At 33.0% G+C, this 16,100-nt stretch overlaps 1 protein-coding gene and 1 long non-coding RNA gene across 5 annotated transcripts in view; one reads left to right on the plus strand and one right to left on the minus strand.

Annotated features, from left to right (window-relative positions):
- The window catches only part of hfw (leucine-rich repeat domain-containing protein hfw), a 52,804-nt gene extending 39,130 nt beyond the window's left edge, over positions 1–13,674 (plus strand). For all 4 annotated transcript variants that reach the window (XM_069039226.1, XM_069039236.1, XM_069039211.1 and 1 more), the window contains 6 exons: positions 6,441–6,690; positions 6,824–7,141; positions 7,198–7,358; positions 7,409–7,738; positions 11,169–11,276; positions 11,330–13,674. In XM_069039226.1, coding sequence (XP_068895327.1) covers positions 6,441–6,690; positions 6,824–7,141; positions 7,198–7,358; positions 7,409–7,738; positions 11,169–11,276; positions 11,330–11,608 — 1,446 coding nt within the window. In that variant the 3' untranslated portion in view covers positions 11,609–13,674. The remainder of the gene's footprint in view (positions 1–6,440; positions 6,691–6,823; positions 7,142–7,197; positions 7,359–7,408; positions 7,739–11,168; positions 11,277–11,329) is intronic.
- LOC138124251 (uncharacterized) lies at positions 809–2,536 on the minus strand. The gene is made up of 3 exons (XR_011157070.1): positions 2,313–2,536; positions 1,784–2,260; positions 809–1,362 (listed from the first exon to the last, which is right to left on the minus strand). It is a non-coding gene; the product is annotated as an uncharacterized lncRNA (long non-coding RNA).
- Positions 13,675–16,100: the final 2,426 nt, after the last annotated feature.

A 16,100-nucleotide genomic window follows, 5' to 3' on the forward strand; every position in this document is an offset into this window, starting at 1 on the left:
TCCTATGTGAACGGATTTTGATAAATGTCACAACTTGTCAAAACGAAACGTCAAGCTAATTTTAAAGGTTTTAAGCGATTTGGAGCCTTTAAGGGGCTTGTCGAACAAAAAAACGTTGTATGTCCGCTAAAGTGTCAACATCAACATGTTAGGTTAAGCCAGATGTCATTCAAGATGTCACATTCGCCATCGATCACATGAATCTATGTATTTTTATTTTTTTAAATAAAACAAATGGCGGTTTTGAAAACAACCTTGTTTATTATAATGCACGTGAGCCTATCGTACAAAACAGGAAGAAAAGGTATAACACAAGTCAAAAGGGATTATGAAACGAAAAATAAATACAATCAGAGGAAGTGCTCAAAGTGGCCACCATTCATTTGCAAGCATAACCGTGCCAGTCGCAAAAGATTCAGTTTAGAATTCGTAACCATTTCAGGAATAATTGTGGCAAAAGCTTCGTGAACGCAACTCCTGAGTTGTTCTCCTGTAGCAATAAGGCAATAGGACCGCATAGGCCAGTGTCGTGGACCACCACAACTTATCAATCGATGAGGATGCTGTTGATCCAAAATTTCTCGAACTTGTCGACTGAAGTGTGGTAGTGCGCCGTCGTGTTGAAACTAGCCGATAGCACAAAAAAGATGTGGAATGTCATCAAGCAAATTGGAAAGTTTTGCATTCAAAAATTCTCCATTCAAGATTCTGGGTGAATGTCTCAGGCTTACCGTGGAAATTCAAAAGATCCTACCTAAAGAGGGAAGTTAGCTGACATGTAAACTAATTTCTATTGAAAACATACCACACGATTCCCTAATAGACCAACCCACAAATTTATATAAAATCGTTGCTGAAATGCTCTTGAAAATAGAGCATGTGGATTTACTTCATTTCCACATTCTCCGTAAATTATCAAAATTTCCACATTCTCCGTAAATTATCAACATTTTCACATAATCCGCTGCAGAATACATGATGAAAGAGCACGGTTGACCACGACGGCGGTACTAAAGCGATTTGAATGAAATTTTGACACTGACGTTTCTCAAAAGTTTCATAGCCGGTCAGTTTATTGAAATACAGAGTGTCTATAAAAGAACATATGTCAAGAGCCCTGTGGAACTCGTATACATTTGATTTTTGCCGCTTTGTAGCATATTGTGGTACCAAATAGAAAAACAGAGGTTATGTAACTTCATTAATGACAGGTTCTTTGATTTTTACAATAAAAGCAATTAAACGCCTTCCTGAGGCAGCAATCCATACTCCAATCAGGTTTCTACAAATCCATGTGGATTTTCTGAACTCCAATTATTCGAGCTTTGTGCTCCGTCAAAAAAAAAACTGATGTTTAATAATCTGCAAGCAAAGTTAATATTAAAATTGTTTTTTCACTACTAGTCTCAGAAGGCGTCATTATTGACTCTCGAACCGACCCCAGAAGTAGAATTTCTCTCCCAAGGTTAATAATAATTTTCAATTATTAAGGTCAATAATGAACAGCCGTCACCTAGCAACAAAAGATTTTCTTTGATTTTATTGGTTAACGTAGAGAGACGATTTTCAATTTTCATAGCAACCGTTGAAAAATGAGAACTCGGATCGTCGCATCGGACCAACAAATTTAATTAATAATAATTATTAGAAAGGGTTTTAACGTATCTAGTAGTGAAAAAAATAATATATACACCACGCTAGAGAAGACAATTTTAAGCCTCGCTTCTTTATTCTACCTACCTTGGCGTATAACATACTATTAATTCAGTTCATAATTACGAACCTGTCAATGTTCAAATTGTTAAAACACCAATTGCAGTATTCTAAGCGGCTCTCAGAATTATCTCGTCGAAGTTCTTGAAGTGTTGTAATTTTGTATGGATAGAAGTTCAGGTTTTTTCTAACAATTTTCTGACAAGTGGAGAGTGGTACATCAGCCTGAAGTGATAACTTCTTGAGGGATTTTTTTGAGTTTTGTTCCATTCGTTGCCGTAAATCTTCGACAATTTCTTCATTCACTGGCGGTCTTCCTACACTTTTACCAAAGTTCAACACTTCCAGTTGCCACAAATCTATCCAGAATCCTTCTGATGTCTGAAATTAAATTTGCTTCCACGATGTCATTTGAAAATTTTCCGAAAAATTCTTTTTTGCAAGCATTTATAGAATAAACCCACTCTCCATTCTGCAGGGTACCATTTCAGTAATACGATATCACAATGAAGGTGTTTTGCTCTAGCGACAAAACCATTGCGGTTTACTGAAAAGATTGCTTATTACTTACTGTAAACCTACGAAAATAAATGTCTTACCTTCGCGACTTCGTAACTTGTTTTTGGTATTATTCACAGTTCACACTTATGTGGAAAAACGTTTTAGTCTTGATAAAGAGTGTTGCAGAGAATCACAATTCACAAGTAAAACAACTAAAGCTACGGTTTCTTAGAGAAGTACGCCGCGCACAACTCACGGTAAGTCGTGCGCTGCGCACAACCGCGTAAATCTAATCAGTTGATACTGATGGAAGCGTTTTCTTAGAAAAAGTTCAGCTGAACGCGTTGTTGGCCTTTTCTAAGAAAACGCTTCCATCAGTATCAACTGATTAGATTTACGCGGTTGTGCGCCGCACGACTTACCGTGAGTTGTGCGCCGCGTACTTCTCTAAGAAACCGTAGCTTAAGACGCCGAACTCACAACTGACGATAAGATTTAATTAATAATTTGACATTTGTCATTTGACGTCTAATTTGCCAGCTTCAACGGCTCGACATAGTTCGACCAAAAAAAAATATAGAGCCGCACAATTCCACAGGACTCTTGATATATGTTCTTTTATAGACACTTTGTAGTATATTAAGTATAAAGAACGGTAATGACAATGTACGGATCGAAGACAATTGTTTGATGGAGGAGCTTGCGATGACTCCAATATTGTCTGAGATCCGTACATTGTCATTAAGGTTCGTCATGCTTATGAGATTTTTTGCGCGATTAAATATTTATTACAAAACATTCCTAACTAGAATGCAATGCGATACGACGCCCTTCACATCGTGTTGCCACAATGTCGATTTTTGTATCGCGTTTCTAAGGCAATCTGCAAACAACTACCGCCATTGCAGTTTTTGTGATATTAGTGATTCCGAAAACGAAGTGGATATTGTGGATATAGTGGGGTGCGTCACAAATAAAGAATTTTTGAAACTAACGACCTCAACGTGTAATTAAGAAGACAAGGAAAATGTGTGGTATGAAAATTTTGATAATGTCGCGGCAAGTTCACTAATATTATTTCATTGCAGCGGCAAGGAATGCCGACCACAAGAGCCGTGTGAGTTTCCAGAAAGTGCTAACATCTTGTCTTCAACTTCTGTCTACATAAATGAACAATTATTTTCGAAACCAACAACCTCAATGTGTACCTAATCAAGAAGACAAGGAAAATGCGGGGTATGAAAATTTTGACAATGCCAATGTCGCGGCAAGTTTGCTAATGCTATTTCATTGCAGCGGCAAGGAAAGCCGACTACAAGAGCTTTATGAGTTTCCAGAAAGTGCCCCCACATCTTGTCTTCAACTTCCGTCTACACAAAAATTATTATAATAATCGATTAATTTTGAATAAACTTTACTTACCGTTCTAGAACACCAAAAATTACTTACCATCGAGTTTATCGTTAGCAACGAGTAAACAAAGCTTACCATCTTGGAAACAGACGTGGTAAACAACCAAATAGAGTACAATCGCGCAAAAACGTAATCAAATATGCAACCTAGCAACAATTACGGGAAATAGACCTGGATGGCTTAAAATACTTTGATTGGTCGAATTAAACTGTTCTTTTCTTGAATACCGTTCAGCATAGAAAAATTTTTCATTGGGATTATTTATTTGTCCTTTTATGAAGATTTCTCCTTTTTTCTCTGGGGCGCGAGTTCTGGGACACCGTGTATATTGATACGAAAAGACTGAACTGATCGGATGTTTTGTATTTTTTTGCTCACAAAACCACAATCTGCTTTTGGAAAATTCATTTTGCAGAAGTTTACGAGCTCATCATAGGCCCGATTTAAAAAAAAATAATTGTGTACTCATTGCTCTTTATTTGCCATAAGCAGTTATGGCTTCTGTAAATTTCAATGAATTGTGTTAAAATTTCGCGTGGCCAATCACACATGATGCTTAAGTAACAGCACTACTATTCGCGAGCCCGACTCGCTTGTGTCCACTAATGGCGTGATTTGAACTGCAAATCAAAACTTGCCAGATTAGATCTGTACGAAATTCGTATCGAGCCATACCTGGCTCGTGGTTAACCATTAACGCAGCTATATCTTTACGAATTTGGCTCGCCACGTATCAGATATGACGGATAATCCGCTCGTGTATAGGGCGCTAATAAGTCGTCCATTTAATATCGGTGTTGGGTTTTGTAAATACGTAATTTTAGTTGTTTCAATGTTTGGGTTATTTCTTTGGTTTAGTTTTAGCGCGTAATTTAGATTAGTTTAAAATTCAAAAAAGAATAGTCAACTACTTAGTTACTTACTTGGTCGTTTCACGTAAACGATCTCACAATGTTATTCCAAGTCGGGATTAACAAACCCCCGTCCATGAAGGCGGCCTTAGGGAACGTTTATATTGGAGCTGCGATGAGCGATAAGAGCGAATTGCCATTTGAAAACCATGGCAGTTCGCTCTTGTCGCCGCTTTTATCGCTCATCGTAGCTCCAACATAAACGTACCCTTACACCAAGCAACATGTAGCACGCAACATTTTTTGGTAATGACCGGCAACATTAGAAAAAAAATTACCAAAAAATGTTGCATGCTTATACCGGGTGTAGAATTGGTTTACGAGACATAGGATTTTACATGTAAAAATAAGGAGATCCAATTATTGGCTCCCCTAATAATTTTATGGCAAAATGGTTAAGATGAAAGTTAGAGAGAATTACAAGTACTGTCTAATTCCACTCTTTGTTTTTTTCTAACATCTTGTGGTACTGAAAGAAAAGTAAGAAAGGTGTTAAGACAAAAATACTAAAAAGCAGTACTAGCAATGAAATTTTACTTCTAAAATTATTTGTCGGGTGGTTTCACTATTACATATTTAATTTTCTTTTGATCTGCCCTTCAAATGAACTCGTACAGGACTACAGGACGAATGAAAAGGTATCTTCCCATTAAATGTTCAAACTTCTCTCCAATTCTTCGAATTGTTTCTATGGCTGAAATTGGTCGGTCTGGGAAACCTGAAGCAAATGTTGCTTGGAAGTTTCTTAAAGAAGATCCTGCATAATACCATTTAAAGAAAGAAATAAAATTTCATGCCTAGTGGTACTTTTTAGTATTTTTGTGTTAACTCTTTCCTTGCCTTTTTCAGGACCACAAGATGTTAGAATAAAACTAAGATTGAAATTAGACAGTAATTTTAATTCTCTCTAACTTTCATTTTAACTATTTTGCCATAAAATTGTTAGGGGAGCCAATAATTGAAACACTTTATTTTTACATGTAAAATCCTATGTCTCGTAAACTGATTCTACGGTATATGTTGCCAATTGTTGCCTTGGTATAAGACCGCCTTTAGGGACATTTTGGGAAAAAAGAAAGGAGCACTTTGACCATCGTGGTGTAAAGACCAACAATTGTATCATATCGTATCGTATCGTGTCGTAAAACCCATTTGCTAGAAGTGGTATCCATTTTCGTTGATCCAACCCAAGCGTCTTCTGGTCCATGGTTTCTTCGTGGTCCTTATTTAATGGATCACGGAGAAAATCGAACAAAGCTCAGCCTCAAATATTAAGCGAAAACTGGTGGCGAAAATTGTGTTCCCTAACTACGTGGGTGTTTTCGTCTGCCCAGATATGTGTATTATTATTAAAAAATTCGATTTAAATTTTCATTTTTTGGGGTTTAACCCTGCTTGGTTAAAGACTAACTTTTAACATAATTTTAGTTTTGAAAAGTCAAGTATGCCGTGGAAATTTTGAAAAAACCTATTTTTCTGTAGAGTAAAGTGTCTTTTATGTGGTAAATACGACAAAAAGTTGTTTAGAATCAACTATGATTGTATTCATTATTCGAAAATCCAGGCATTTTCAAAAAATGTTCACTTCTAGATTAACTGAATAACCAAACGTAAAACATAGCTTTTTAAATCGAGTATCCCTCTACCTCAGCCACAGCAAATAATTATATAATATTTTAAACTACCTATGTTTTATAAGTTTTATAACTATTTGCTGCTTGTTTATGCACAAAAAATTAAAAATAATAAATTAGTCTTGCAGAATAGATTCTGTAAAAAAATCTATTATAATAAATTAATAATTAATGATTACTTAGATTCTTTACTTATTTACTTTTCGGCCTATATTTTTATTTAACTATGTTATACATATGATAGCAGAATTAATAAGTTTTATTTTAGATGTCCAATGTAAGAAACGTAATAATTCTTTGTCTCCTGACGGTACCATCATGGTGTCGTTTAGACGAAGATATGACGTATTCTTCTCTAAGCAACAACTGCGTCCGAGAACATTGTTTCCACCAACCTGCGGAAGCCTGCCCTAGTCCAGAAAGTAAATGTCGATGTCAGAAACTTCGATACTGTGAAATTGCGGCAGTTTGCTGCAATGTAAATAAGTTCCAATTGACAGAAGGTTTAGCATGCGCAAGTAATTTTGTATACTATTTACCATTGACTGCATAATGGTCATAGTAAGTATCTTAACAGAGCTATGAAGTATGCAGTCAATGGCAAAAGCTACTTTTTTAGAATCAATATTTTCTATATTATTTTTATAACAGATATCAGTGGTAATGGTCACGTTGAAGCATTACATATAAGGAATGCCAGTTTAGATATTTTGAACGTTGAAGACTGGAGAAAGTTAAAATATCTAAAATATATGACTATAACAGATGGACAGATAAATAGTGTTGTTGGTGAATTTGCAAAACATACCACGGTTTCATGCTTAAACTTGTCTTCTAACGGAATCGTCAACTTTGAAAATAGATCTCTAGTTAATTTATATAATTTGACCTTTTTAGACCTTTCCCATAACAATCTTTCCGCTGTACCTCGCTTCAAGAAAGATGGAAACGTTACTTTGGATATTTCAGGTAGGAATTTATTTCATTGTCATTTCGTTATTTATGCAACATAAAATTTATTTTAGCAAACGGTAACATGTTATGTTTAAATTTATTTGACGCTTTACAACGCACAGAGCTGCATTTTAGTAATATAAATAATTCATTCTGTTTCTTTCCAAAAACGTTTCACTGGTTTAATTCAACTGAATTCGTACCACTTACTCAAGTAATTGGAATCCATGAGGTATTTAAGTGAATTATTTGAATTAAATAATTCATTTGGTATGATTTTAGTTACGCAAGGATTGTCGTAAAAATTGTACTTGTGAACCTTCGAGACTGGACATTGTATCTGGAAAGCAACCAACAATTTCAGTCGCTGTTAATTGCTCGGGCCAAAATTGGATATCACTGCCGACTCCATTACCAGCCAATACATTTGCCTTAAACGTTTCAAATAACAACATCACTACTTTGGAATTGTTTAGTAGTGACCCAACATATCAGAATCTTAGGGAACTATATGCAGATAATAATCAAATCACATCTATTCTTCCACTGGAAGGCTCCCAGTTTTTGAGTAATTTTGTCATCTTGAGTCTCCGGAATAATAAATTAAAATCGGTAAGAACATGGCCTAGTTAATATACAGAGTGATCACAAAAAAACGCCCCAGCTTATATCTTTCTTATTTGACATCCGATTTCAACGAGTAATACATCAAATTAAAGGGTTTAAAAAGTACTATCAACTGAATACAAAATGTTGCCCTTAGCAACCCTCCCTTGCAAGGGTCAAGGGTCAACTTTATTTTTTTTTAATAGCAACATACAATTTTTTTGGTACAGTTAGATTCATGATGTTTTTCTGAGTTCAAAAATATAGCACACTCTGTATATTTAAATGTCATTCTAATTTCTAATTCTAATAGGAATAAGTAGAACTTTATTTGTAACAGGCTATGAATTACTTGTGAAGACATTTTTGTAGTCATGGAAACAATATTTATTAAGTAATACAAACAATAAAAATAACAACGGATTTATTAGGGAACCTAACACATTTCCAGAGTTTTTGGCCCATGGTATAACATATCTGAAACCAAAAGATTTCGATACTAAAAATCCATCAAAATATAGGCCAATCACATGTCTACCTACAATTTATAAAATTATGACATCTTGCATTAAAGTAATAATTTACGACCATTGTCAAAAATTAAATATACTTAATGAAGAACAAAAAGGTTGTGTTAAAGAGTGTTTTGGTTGTAAAGAACAACTCATAATAGATACGGTAATAATGGAACAAGCTAGAAAAAATAATAGAAATATTTATACCGCATTCATAGACTACAAAAAAGCCTATGATTCAGTACCACATTCATCGTTAATTAAAATTCTTAAAATTTATAAAATTAATTTGGATTTGATTAACTTTTTATCTCATGTTATGACATTTTGGAGAACTACTTTAAATTTATCAATAAACAATACTAAATTAAAATCCGAGCCTATTCAAATTAAACGGGGAATTTATCAAGGAGATTCTTTAAGTCCTTTATGTTTTGTCTAGCCATTAATCCTTTGACAAATCTATTAAATAGCACTGGATATGGTTTCAATATTAGACTTAATAATACCACACTATCCAAATTAAATCACCTTCTCTATATGGATGACAAAACTTTATGCATCAAAAAAGAATCACATTTTATCTTTACTAACAATAACTGAAAATTTCTCAAATGATATTGGGATGAGTTTTGGTATTGATAAGTGTAAAATGCAATCAATATGTCGCGGTCATTACGAACATTTAGAATATATAACTCAAGAAGGAGAAATCATAAAAAATATAAATAAAGGAGAATTTTATAAATATTTAGGTATTAATCAATCAAATCATATTCAACACTCAATTATAAAAGAAAATTTAGAAAAGCAATTTTATTTAAGAATTAAATCTATTTTAAAATCAAAATTAAACGGTAATAATTTAATTAAAGCAGTTAATACATATGCTGTTCCATTACTGACCTATTCTTTCGGTGTTATAAAATGGTCCAAAACTAATTTACAGAACATAAACATTAAAACTAGAGTTCTTTTTACCAAATTTAGTAAACACCATCCTAAATCTGCTATTGAAAGATTTAATTTACCACGCGAAAACGGTGGTAGGGGTTTTTCAAATCTAGAAATACTGCTAAAAAATCAAATTGCTTCATAAAAAATTATTTCCTCAATAGAGCTCGTGATAACACCTTTTTCAATGCTTTGGTTTCAGCCGATAAAGGCTACACACCTTTAAATTTAAGTGATAATATAATTTCAGACATTGTTAAGCCAAATATACCTGACACAATAGCAAATATAAAACAGAAGTCTTTACATGGGAGATACTTTAAAGAACTGGAACAACCAGAAGTTAATATTCCGGCATCTCATGCATGGCTTAAGAAATCAAATATTCACCCTGAGACGGAGGGTTTTATATTTGCAATACAAGATCGTGTTATAAATACAAGAAATTATAAAAAACACATATGCGGTTTACAATCGATAATTGATAAATGTAGGATTTGCGGAACTGAAGGGGAAACAATTGAACACATTATTTCTTCTTGCACCGTTTTGGCTCAAAGCGAATATAAAAAACGACACGATATATTCGCTAAAATTATACACATGAATTTAGCTGTTAAATTCAATTTATTAAAGAATACACAACCACATTATAGTTATACACCAGAAAGTTGTTTGGAAAATGACAGTTACAAGTTATATTTTGATAGAACAATTTTAACTGACATTCGTATTAAGCATAACAGACCAGACATTATAATTTTAAATAAACAACAAAAGCAAGCATATCTTTTAGATATAGCTGTTCCAAATTCACATAATATAACACAAAAATTAATAAATATTTAGAGCTGTCCGTTGCTATGAGAAATCTTTGGTGTTTAGAAAAAATTTCGATTTTACCACTTGTAATTTCAGCAACGGGAATAGTACCGCAATCTCTTTTTAAAAATTTAAAAATTCTGGATTTAGATAACACATTGGTAGTTGAAATTCAAAAAGGTATATTATTATACTCATGTCACATCGTGAGGAAGTTCCTTAACATTGACACAGAACATAATACACAACAAAGTCAAAATGCGGAGGCAAGACGCCGGTAATTATGTTGATAAGCACTGCACTATTACTTGATAGTAATATCCGTAATAGTGTATGTACTCCGGCAAAATTGCCGTGCCGCCGGGTGGAGGTGGGATAGTTGACAATAATTTTTTTTCAACTGATCTGTTCAAATTGAGCACCATTTTGTTCGAGACACTTCGCGTGGCATTCAGAAGGCTTTCAGGTGGCGTTTCTCTGCAAGTAGTAATTTCTATTATTTCCGAAATATGCTTGCAACATATCCACATTGTTGTTCATTTTATTTCACAACACGAAATTGGAGAAAAAAAAATTAAACAAAAATCACGACAAATAAAGTTAATTTTCAAAATAAATGTTAATTTTTTTTTTGTGTTTCCATGGCTACAAGAATATCTTAAGTAATTCATGGCCTGTTACGAATAAAGTTCTACTTATTCCTAATGATTTGTAATTGAATTTTATTTATTTCTTATGTTAAAATAACATTTAAATATACAGGTGTGCTATATTTTTTAACTCAGAAAAACATAATGAATCTAACTGTACCAAAAAAATTATATGTTGTTATTTAAAAAATTTAAGTTGATCCTTGACCCTTGTAAGATAGGGTTGCTAAGGGCAACATTTTATATCCAGTTTATAGTACCTTTTGAACCCTTTAATTTGATGTACCGCTTATTGAAATCGGATTTCAAATAAGAAAGATATAAGCTGGGGCGTTTTTTTGTGATCACTCTGTATGTAATATCAGAACTATATAGACGCTTCCCATGTTGTTTCGTACTCATTAAAGAATCTGGCACAGTGTCGAGTCGTTTCTTTTAAAATTATTGAAATCTGTTCCAAATTTATTCCATTATTAATTTTTTTATACATTGCAGCTACCTACATACATATTTTCGAATATACTGGATCGTAATAATTTTCGGTACCTAAAACTTGGTCTTAATAAACTTCAATGTGATTGCAACACGGCTAAACTCTTAAAGGTATATCTCCCTGCGTAAAGTAACTTTTAGCTTTACTAACCCTCTGTTTATAGGTGTGGCTCTTAACAAAACAGAAGAATATTCCAGATTACGAAGAAATTTATTGTGATAATATGGAAACAAAGGTGATAAGCCTAAATCCATCAAAACTTTGTCAGACACAACAAGACTGGACAGATTATATTTACTACATCATCACAGTAGAAGTTATATTACTCGTAGGTCTAATTGCCAAAGTGGTTTATGATTATTGTGTTTTTAAAACGTCCGGTTACCTGCCATGGCCGGCAAGTAAAATGCCAAAGTTACCTTGCGATTGGTTATGCGAATAATATATATATAATTATCAATGTTATTGTAACAATGTGCCTGTTCAATGCTTCCACCTTACACTATGGTTGTGAAATATCAATGAAGTAGTAAATTAGTTCTAGAAATCGTAACTACTCTTGTGCTCTCAATCAAATTTGAAACGAAAAGTCTGACCGTTTATTCAGTCATATACCGGGTGTAGAATTGGTTTACGAGACATAGGGTTTTACATGTAAAAATAAAGAGTTTCAATTGTTGGCTCCCCTAATAATTTTATGCCAAAATAGTTAAAATGAAAGTTAGAGAGAATTAAAAATACTGTCTAATTCCACTCTTTGTTTTTTTCTAACATCTTGTGGTATTGAAAGAAAAGCAAGGAAGGAGTTAACACAAAAATACTAAAAAGTAGCACTAGCCATGAAATTTGACTTTTAAAATACTATGTATTTGTCGGATGGTTTCTCTATTATTTAATTGTCTTTTAATTTGCCTTTCAAATGAAGTCGTACAGGACTACAGGATGAATGAAAAGGTATCTTCCATTAAATGCTCAAACTTCTCTACAATTCTTCCAATTGTTTCTGTTGCAGGAATTGATCGGTCTGGGAAACCTGAAGCAAATGTTGCTTGGAAGTTGCTTAAAAAAGATCCTCCATAATAACATTTAAAGAAAGAAATACAATTTCATGCTTAGTAGTACTTTTTACTGTTTTTGTGTCAACTTCTTTCTTGCCTGTCTTTCAGTAACACAAGATGTTAGAAAAAAAGTAGGACTGAAATTAGACAGTAATTTTAATTCTCTCCAACTTTCATTTTAACTATTTTGCCGTAAAATCATTAGGGGAGCCAATAATTGAAACTCTTTATTTTTACATGTAAAATCCTATGTCTCGTAAACCAATTCTACACCCGGTATACATAGATATAATATATACATAATTTAACAAAGTAACTTCCTATTCATAATTTTTGTGATTTTAGAAACTTTTCTTTGTTGCAAAACAGAAACGAACTATAAATCGTAACTAGTTTACCTTGCACACTTTAGAAACGTTTTCAGGCAAAATTATTTCTTTTTATAAATCATTCATTCTGATAACTAACTCTTCAAAACTAAATCAAATTTGAGTTAAGCAATGTGTTTTTGTATTGCGTTTTCACTAAATCATTTTGCTCTTGAATATTTTTTTAAATAATAATAAAATTGATTTGCTTTGGTTATTATTGCATATCGCCAGCTGAAAAAGTGACACCAGTTATTAGACATTCAAGTAGTTAATTAGGTTTTTACGAAGTAAATTATTTTAGTCACGTTATCCCATTCCACATCAAGGTGCAGCATATTTTTCTGAACAATTCGTACTAAACATTTATTTTAGTTATCTGTTGTGACTTCTTAACTGACGATAGTAATTTTCTGAAGTTGAATTTTTTTTACCTTTGATTAAAATTCAAATTTTACAAGGAAATGTATGAATAAGAAGTAAGTTAAATGCGAATCAGGTATATTTTCTTCCCCCTAAGTATCTACGATCCAATGATCCAAATACTTACGCAACAAGTTACTGTCTGGCTTGAAGTTATTGTTGGGTTTAAAATTATCTGTTTTCTAAATGAATGAAATCAGGAGTTTCATGAAGGTGTTTGTTTGTGTTTTTATTTAATTGCTCAATTTATTGTGTTTATGTATTTATCTACATACATATTTTTTATTAGAGATATTTATTTTTATTTATTTTCTGTTAAGTCAGTTCTCAAACCCTTAAGTCAGTGCAAATTTTTTCTTTTCAGCTTTCGTATTGGTATTTGTTGTGTCCTAAAACATAGTCTGTATAATACTTTATTTAAAATATTTTTGTTTCTTAGAGAGAGAAACATATCAGTCTCACATTTTCTTAAAAAAAACTAAGATGTATTCTTATAATTAATTTTTAATTGTTTATTGAATATCTATCTTAAACTTTATAACTAAGCGAGACTTGCCAAACTTTAAATTAGGCTAGGTAGGTATTGATTTTAATCGCCAAGTTATATTATGTAAATAGAAGAATGTACAAGGCAGTGTAATAAATATCAGCTGAATAAATATATGTATCTTACTTAACCCTCCTCCACCCGGCGGCACGGCAATTTTGCCGGAGTACATACACTATTACGGATATTACTATCAATAGGCTCGCCTCCACATTTTGACTTTGTTGTGTTTTATTATGTTCTGTGTCAATGTTAAGGAACTTCCTCACGATATGACATGAGTATAATAATATACCTTTTTGAATTTCAACTACCAACGTGTTACCTAAATCCAGAATTTTTAAATTTTTAAAAAGAGATTGCGGTACTATTCCCGTTGCTGAAATTATAAGTGCTAAAATTGAATTTTTTTCTAAACACCAATGATTTCTCATATGAGTAGCAACGGAGAGCTCTAAATATTTATTAATTTTTGTGTTATATGTCTGTGTTATATTATGTGCATTTGGAACAGCTATATCTAAAAGATATGCTGGCTTTTGTTGTTTATTTAAAATAATAATGTCTGGTCTCTTATGCTTAATATGAATGTCAGTTAAAACTTTTCGATCAAAATATAATTTGTAATTATCATTTTCCAAACAACTTTCTGGTGTATAACTATAATGTGGTTGAGTGTTCTTTAATAAATTGAATTTAACAGCTAAATTCATGTGTATAATTTTAGCGAATATATCATGACGTTTCTTATATTCGTTTTGAGCCAAAACGGTGCAAGAAGAAATGATGTGTTCAATTGTTTCCCCTTCAGCTCCGCAAATCCTACATTTATCAATTATCGATTGCAAACCGCATATGTGTTTTTTATAATATGTAATTTCAACTATCCCACCTCCACCCGGCGGCACGGCAATTTTGCCGGAGTACATACACTATTACGGATATTACTATCAAGTAACAGTGCAGTGCTTATCAACATAATTACCGGCGTCTCGCCTCTGCATTTTGACTTTGTTGTGTTTTATTATTTATTATACGTGTGTCATATTTATTAGGTATTTAAGAAAAGTTTAGACACGAGACCGCATATCTAATGTTTAATATTTCCTGAGTGTCTTATAGTCCGAGAGCTGATGACGAATTTTGGGAATGGGTCATATGCATAAACCATTAGCAAATGCTTTTACTTGCATTAGTGAGAGATAGAAATACATGGACTCTATTAAATAGAAAAAGACAAATATATAGTAAAAGCAAATGCTTATTCTTATGCATACTACCCAAGGTATTTTAGGCGATCAGAAATTTAAAAAAATTGTACTATTTATTTGAATGTTAGTGAATCTGGAATCGAGAGTCGCTAAGGGCGTTTGCGGTTATTTTACTACTGCGCAGCATATGACATTTGCAAAAAATTAATCCCAAAAAACATACTTTAGGCAACTTGAAAAAGTATATTAATTTTTTAGTTTAACATTTATAGGTTACAGAAATAAAAATGCCAGATTATTTGTGTGGGGCGCAATTTCGTCAAAAGAGTGATGCATTTGGAAATTTAGAATGGAATTCAAAATAGAAAGAACCATGGATGGCTTACCATGGGTTTTCCAACATGACCATGCTGCAGTCCATACTGCACACTTGGTCAGTAGTTGGTTAGAGGAACAAAAATACAAAATATTAATGTGCTCGAGTGGCCTAGTGTGTCACCCGATCTAAACATTTTAGAAAATGTTTGGGGTTGGTTTTTCAGACAGTTGTATGGTAATGGTCAACAACGTCGGGCAACTTACCCAATGCCATACAGGCTGCCTGGAATACCATAACCCAGGGATACCTGAATTCTTTATTTAATTCTATTCCAAATAGAATCTTTGAAGTCATCCGCAAAGGAGGATCTCACACACACTATTGATGTTAATTTTTTAGTTTTTGTTTATTATTTTATGTGTTATTATTTTTTGTTCCTGTTTTACTATTAAATTGATTTAACTTAACGAATTTTTTTGCTTTTGGACTTAGGTTGTTGTAGTGAGGCTAATCAGATGTCGCGACGAAATTATCATTTAAATAACGGCTGTTCTTTAAAAATGGACTAAACAAAAATTGAGTTGATTTTTAATAATTAAAATTTCATATACCTAATTTGATAATGTATAACAAAACAAATCAAACTCACTTCATAACATGCAAACAAGCGTAATTTTGGAGTGAGGCTAATCAGTTGTCGCGGAGTGTATGAAAAGTCATTAGCAATGAGCTTGAAGTATATTTATTTAGCTTTAAACTGAGATCTGTCGGGCAGCTGCAGGTCCAATGCTTCTCTCAAAAGTGGCATATAACCGAAAACCTCAAAAAATGAAATTTGGGAATCAATGAAAACAAGTTTTCAGCGCATCAAACATCACGTATAGGGCCTAAACCGATCAAATAAGTTATTTTAACGTAATTTAGTACGTGTGGTTAACACCTTAAAGGGAGTCTGTGAAGTTGGTGGAAAAATACTGCCGTCAGCACCAGACTTGATTTGGTTGTATG

This window comes from Tenebrio molitor, chromosome 1, assembly GCF_963966145.1.
Source record: "Tenebrio molitor chromosome 1, icTenMoli1.1, whole genome shotgun sequence".
In the NCBI taxonomy this organism is placed as follows: domain Eukaryota; kingdom Metazoa; phylum Arthropoda; class Insecta; order Coleoptera; family Tenebrionidae; genus Tenebrio; species Tenebrio molitor.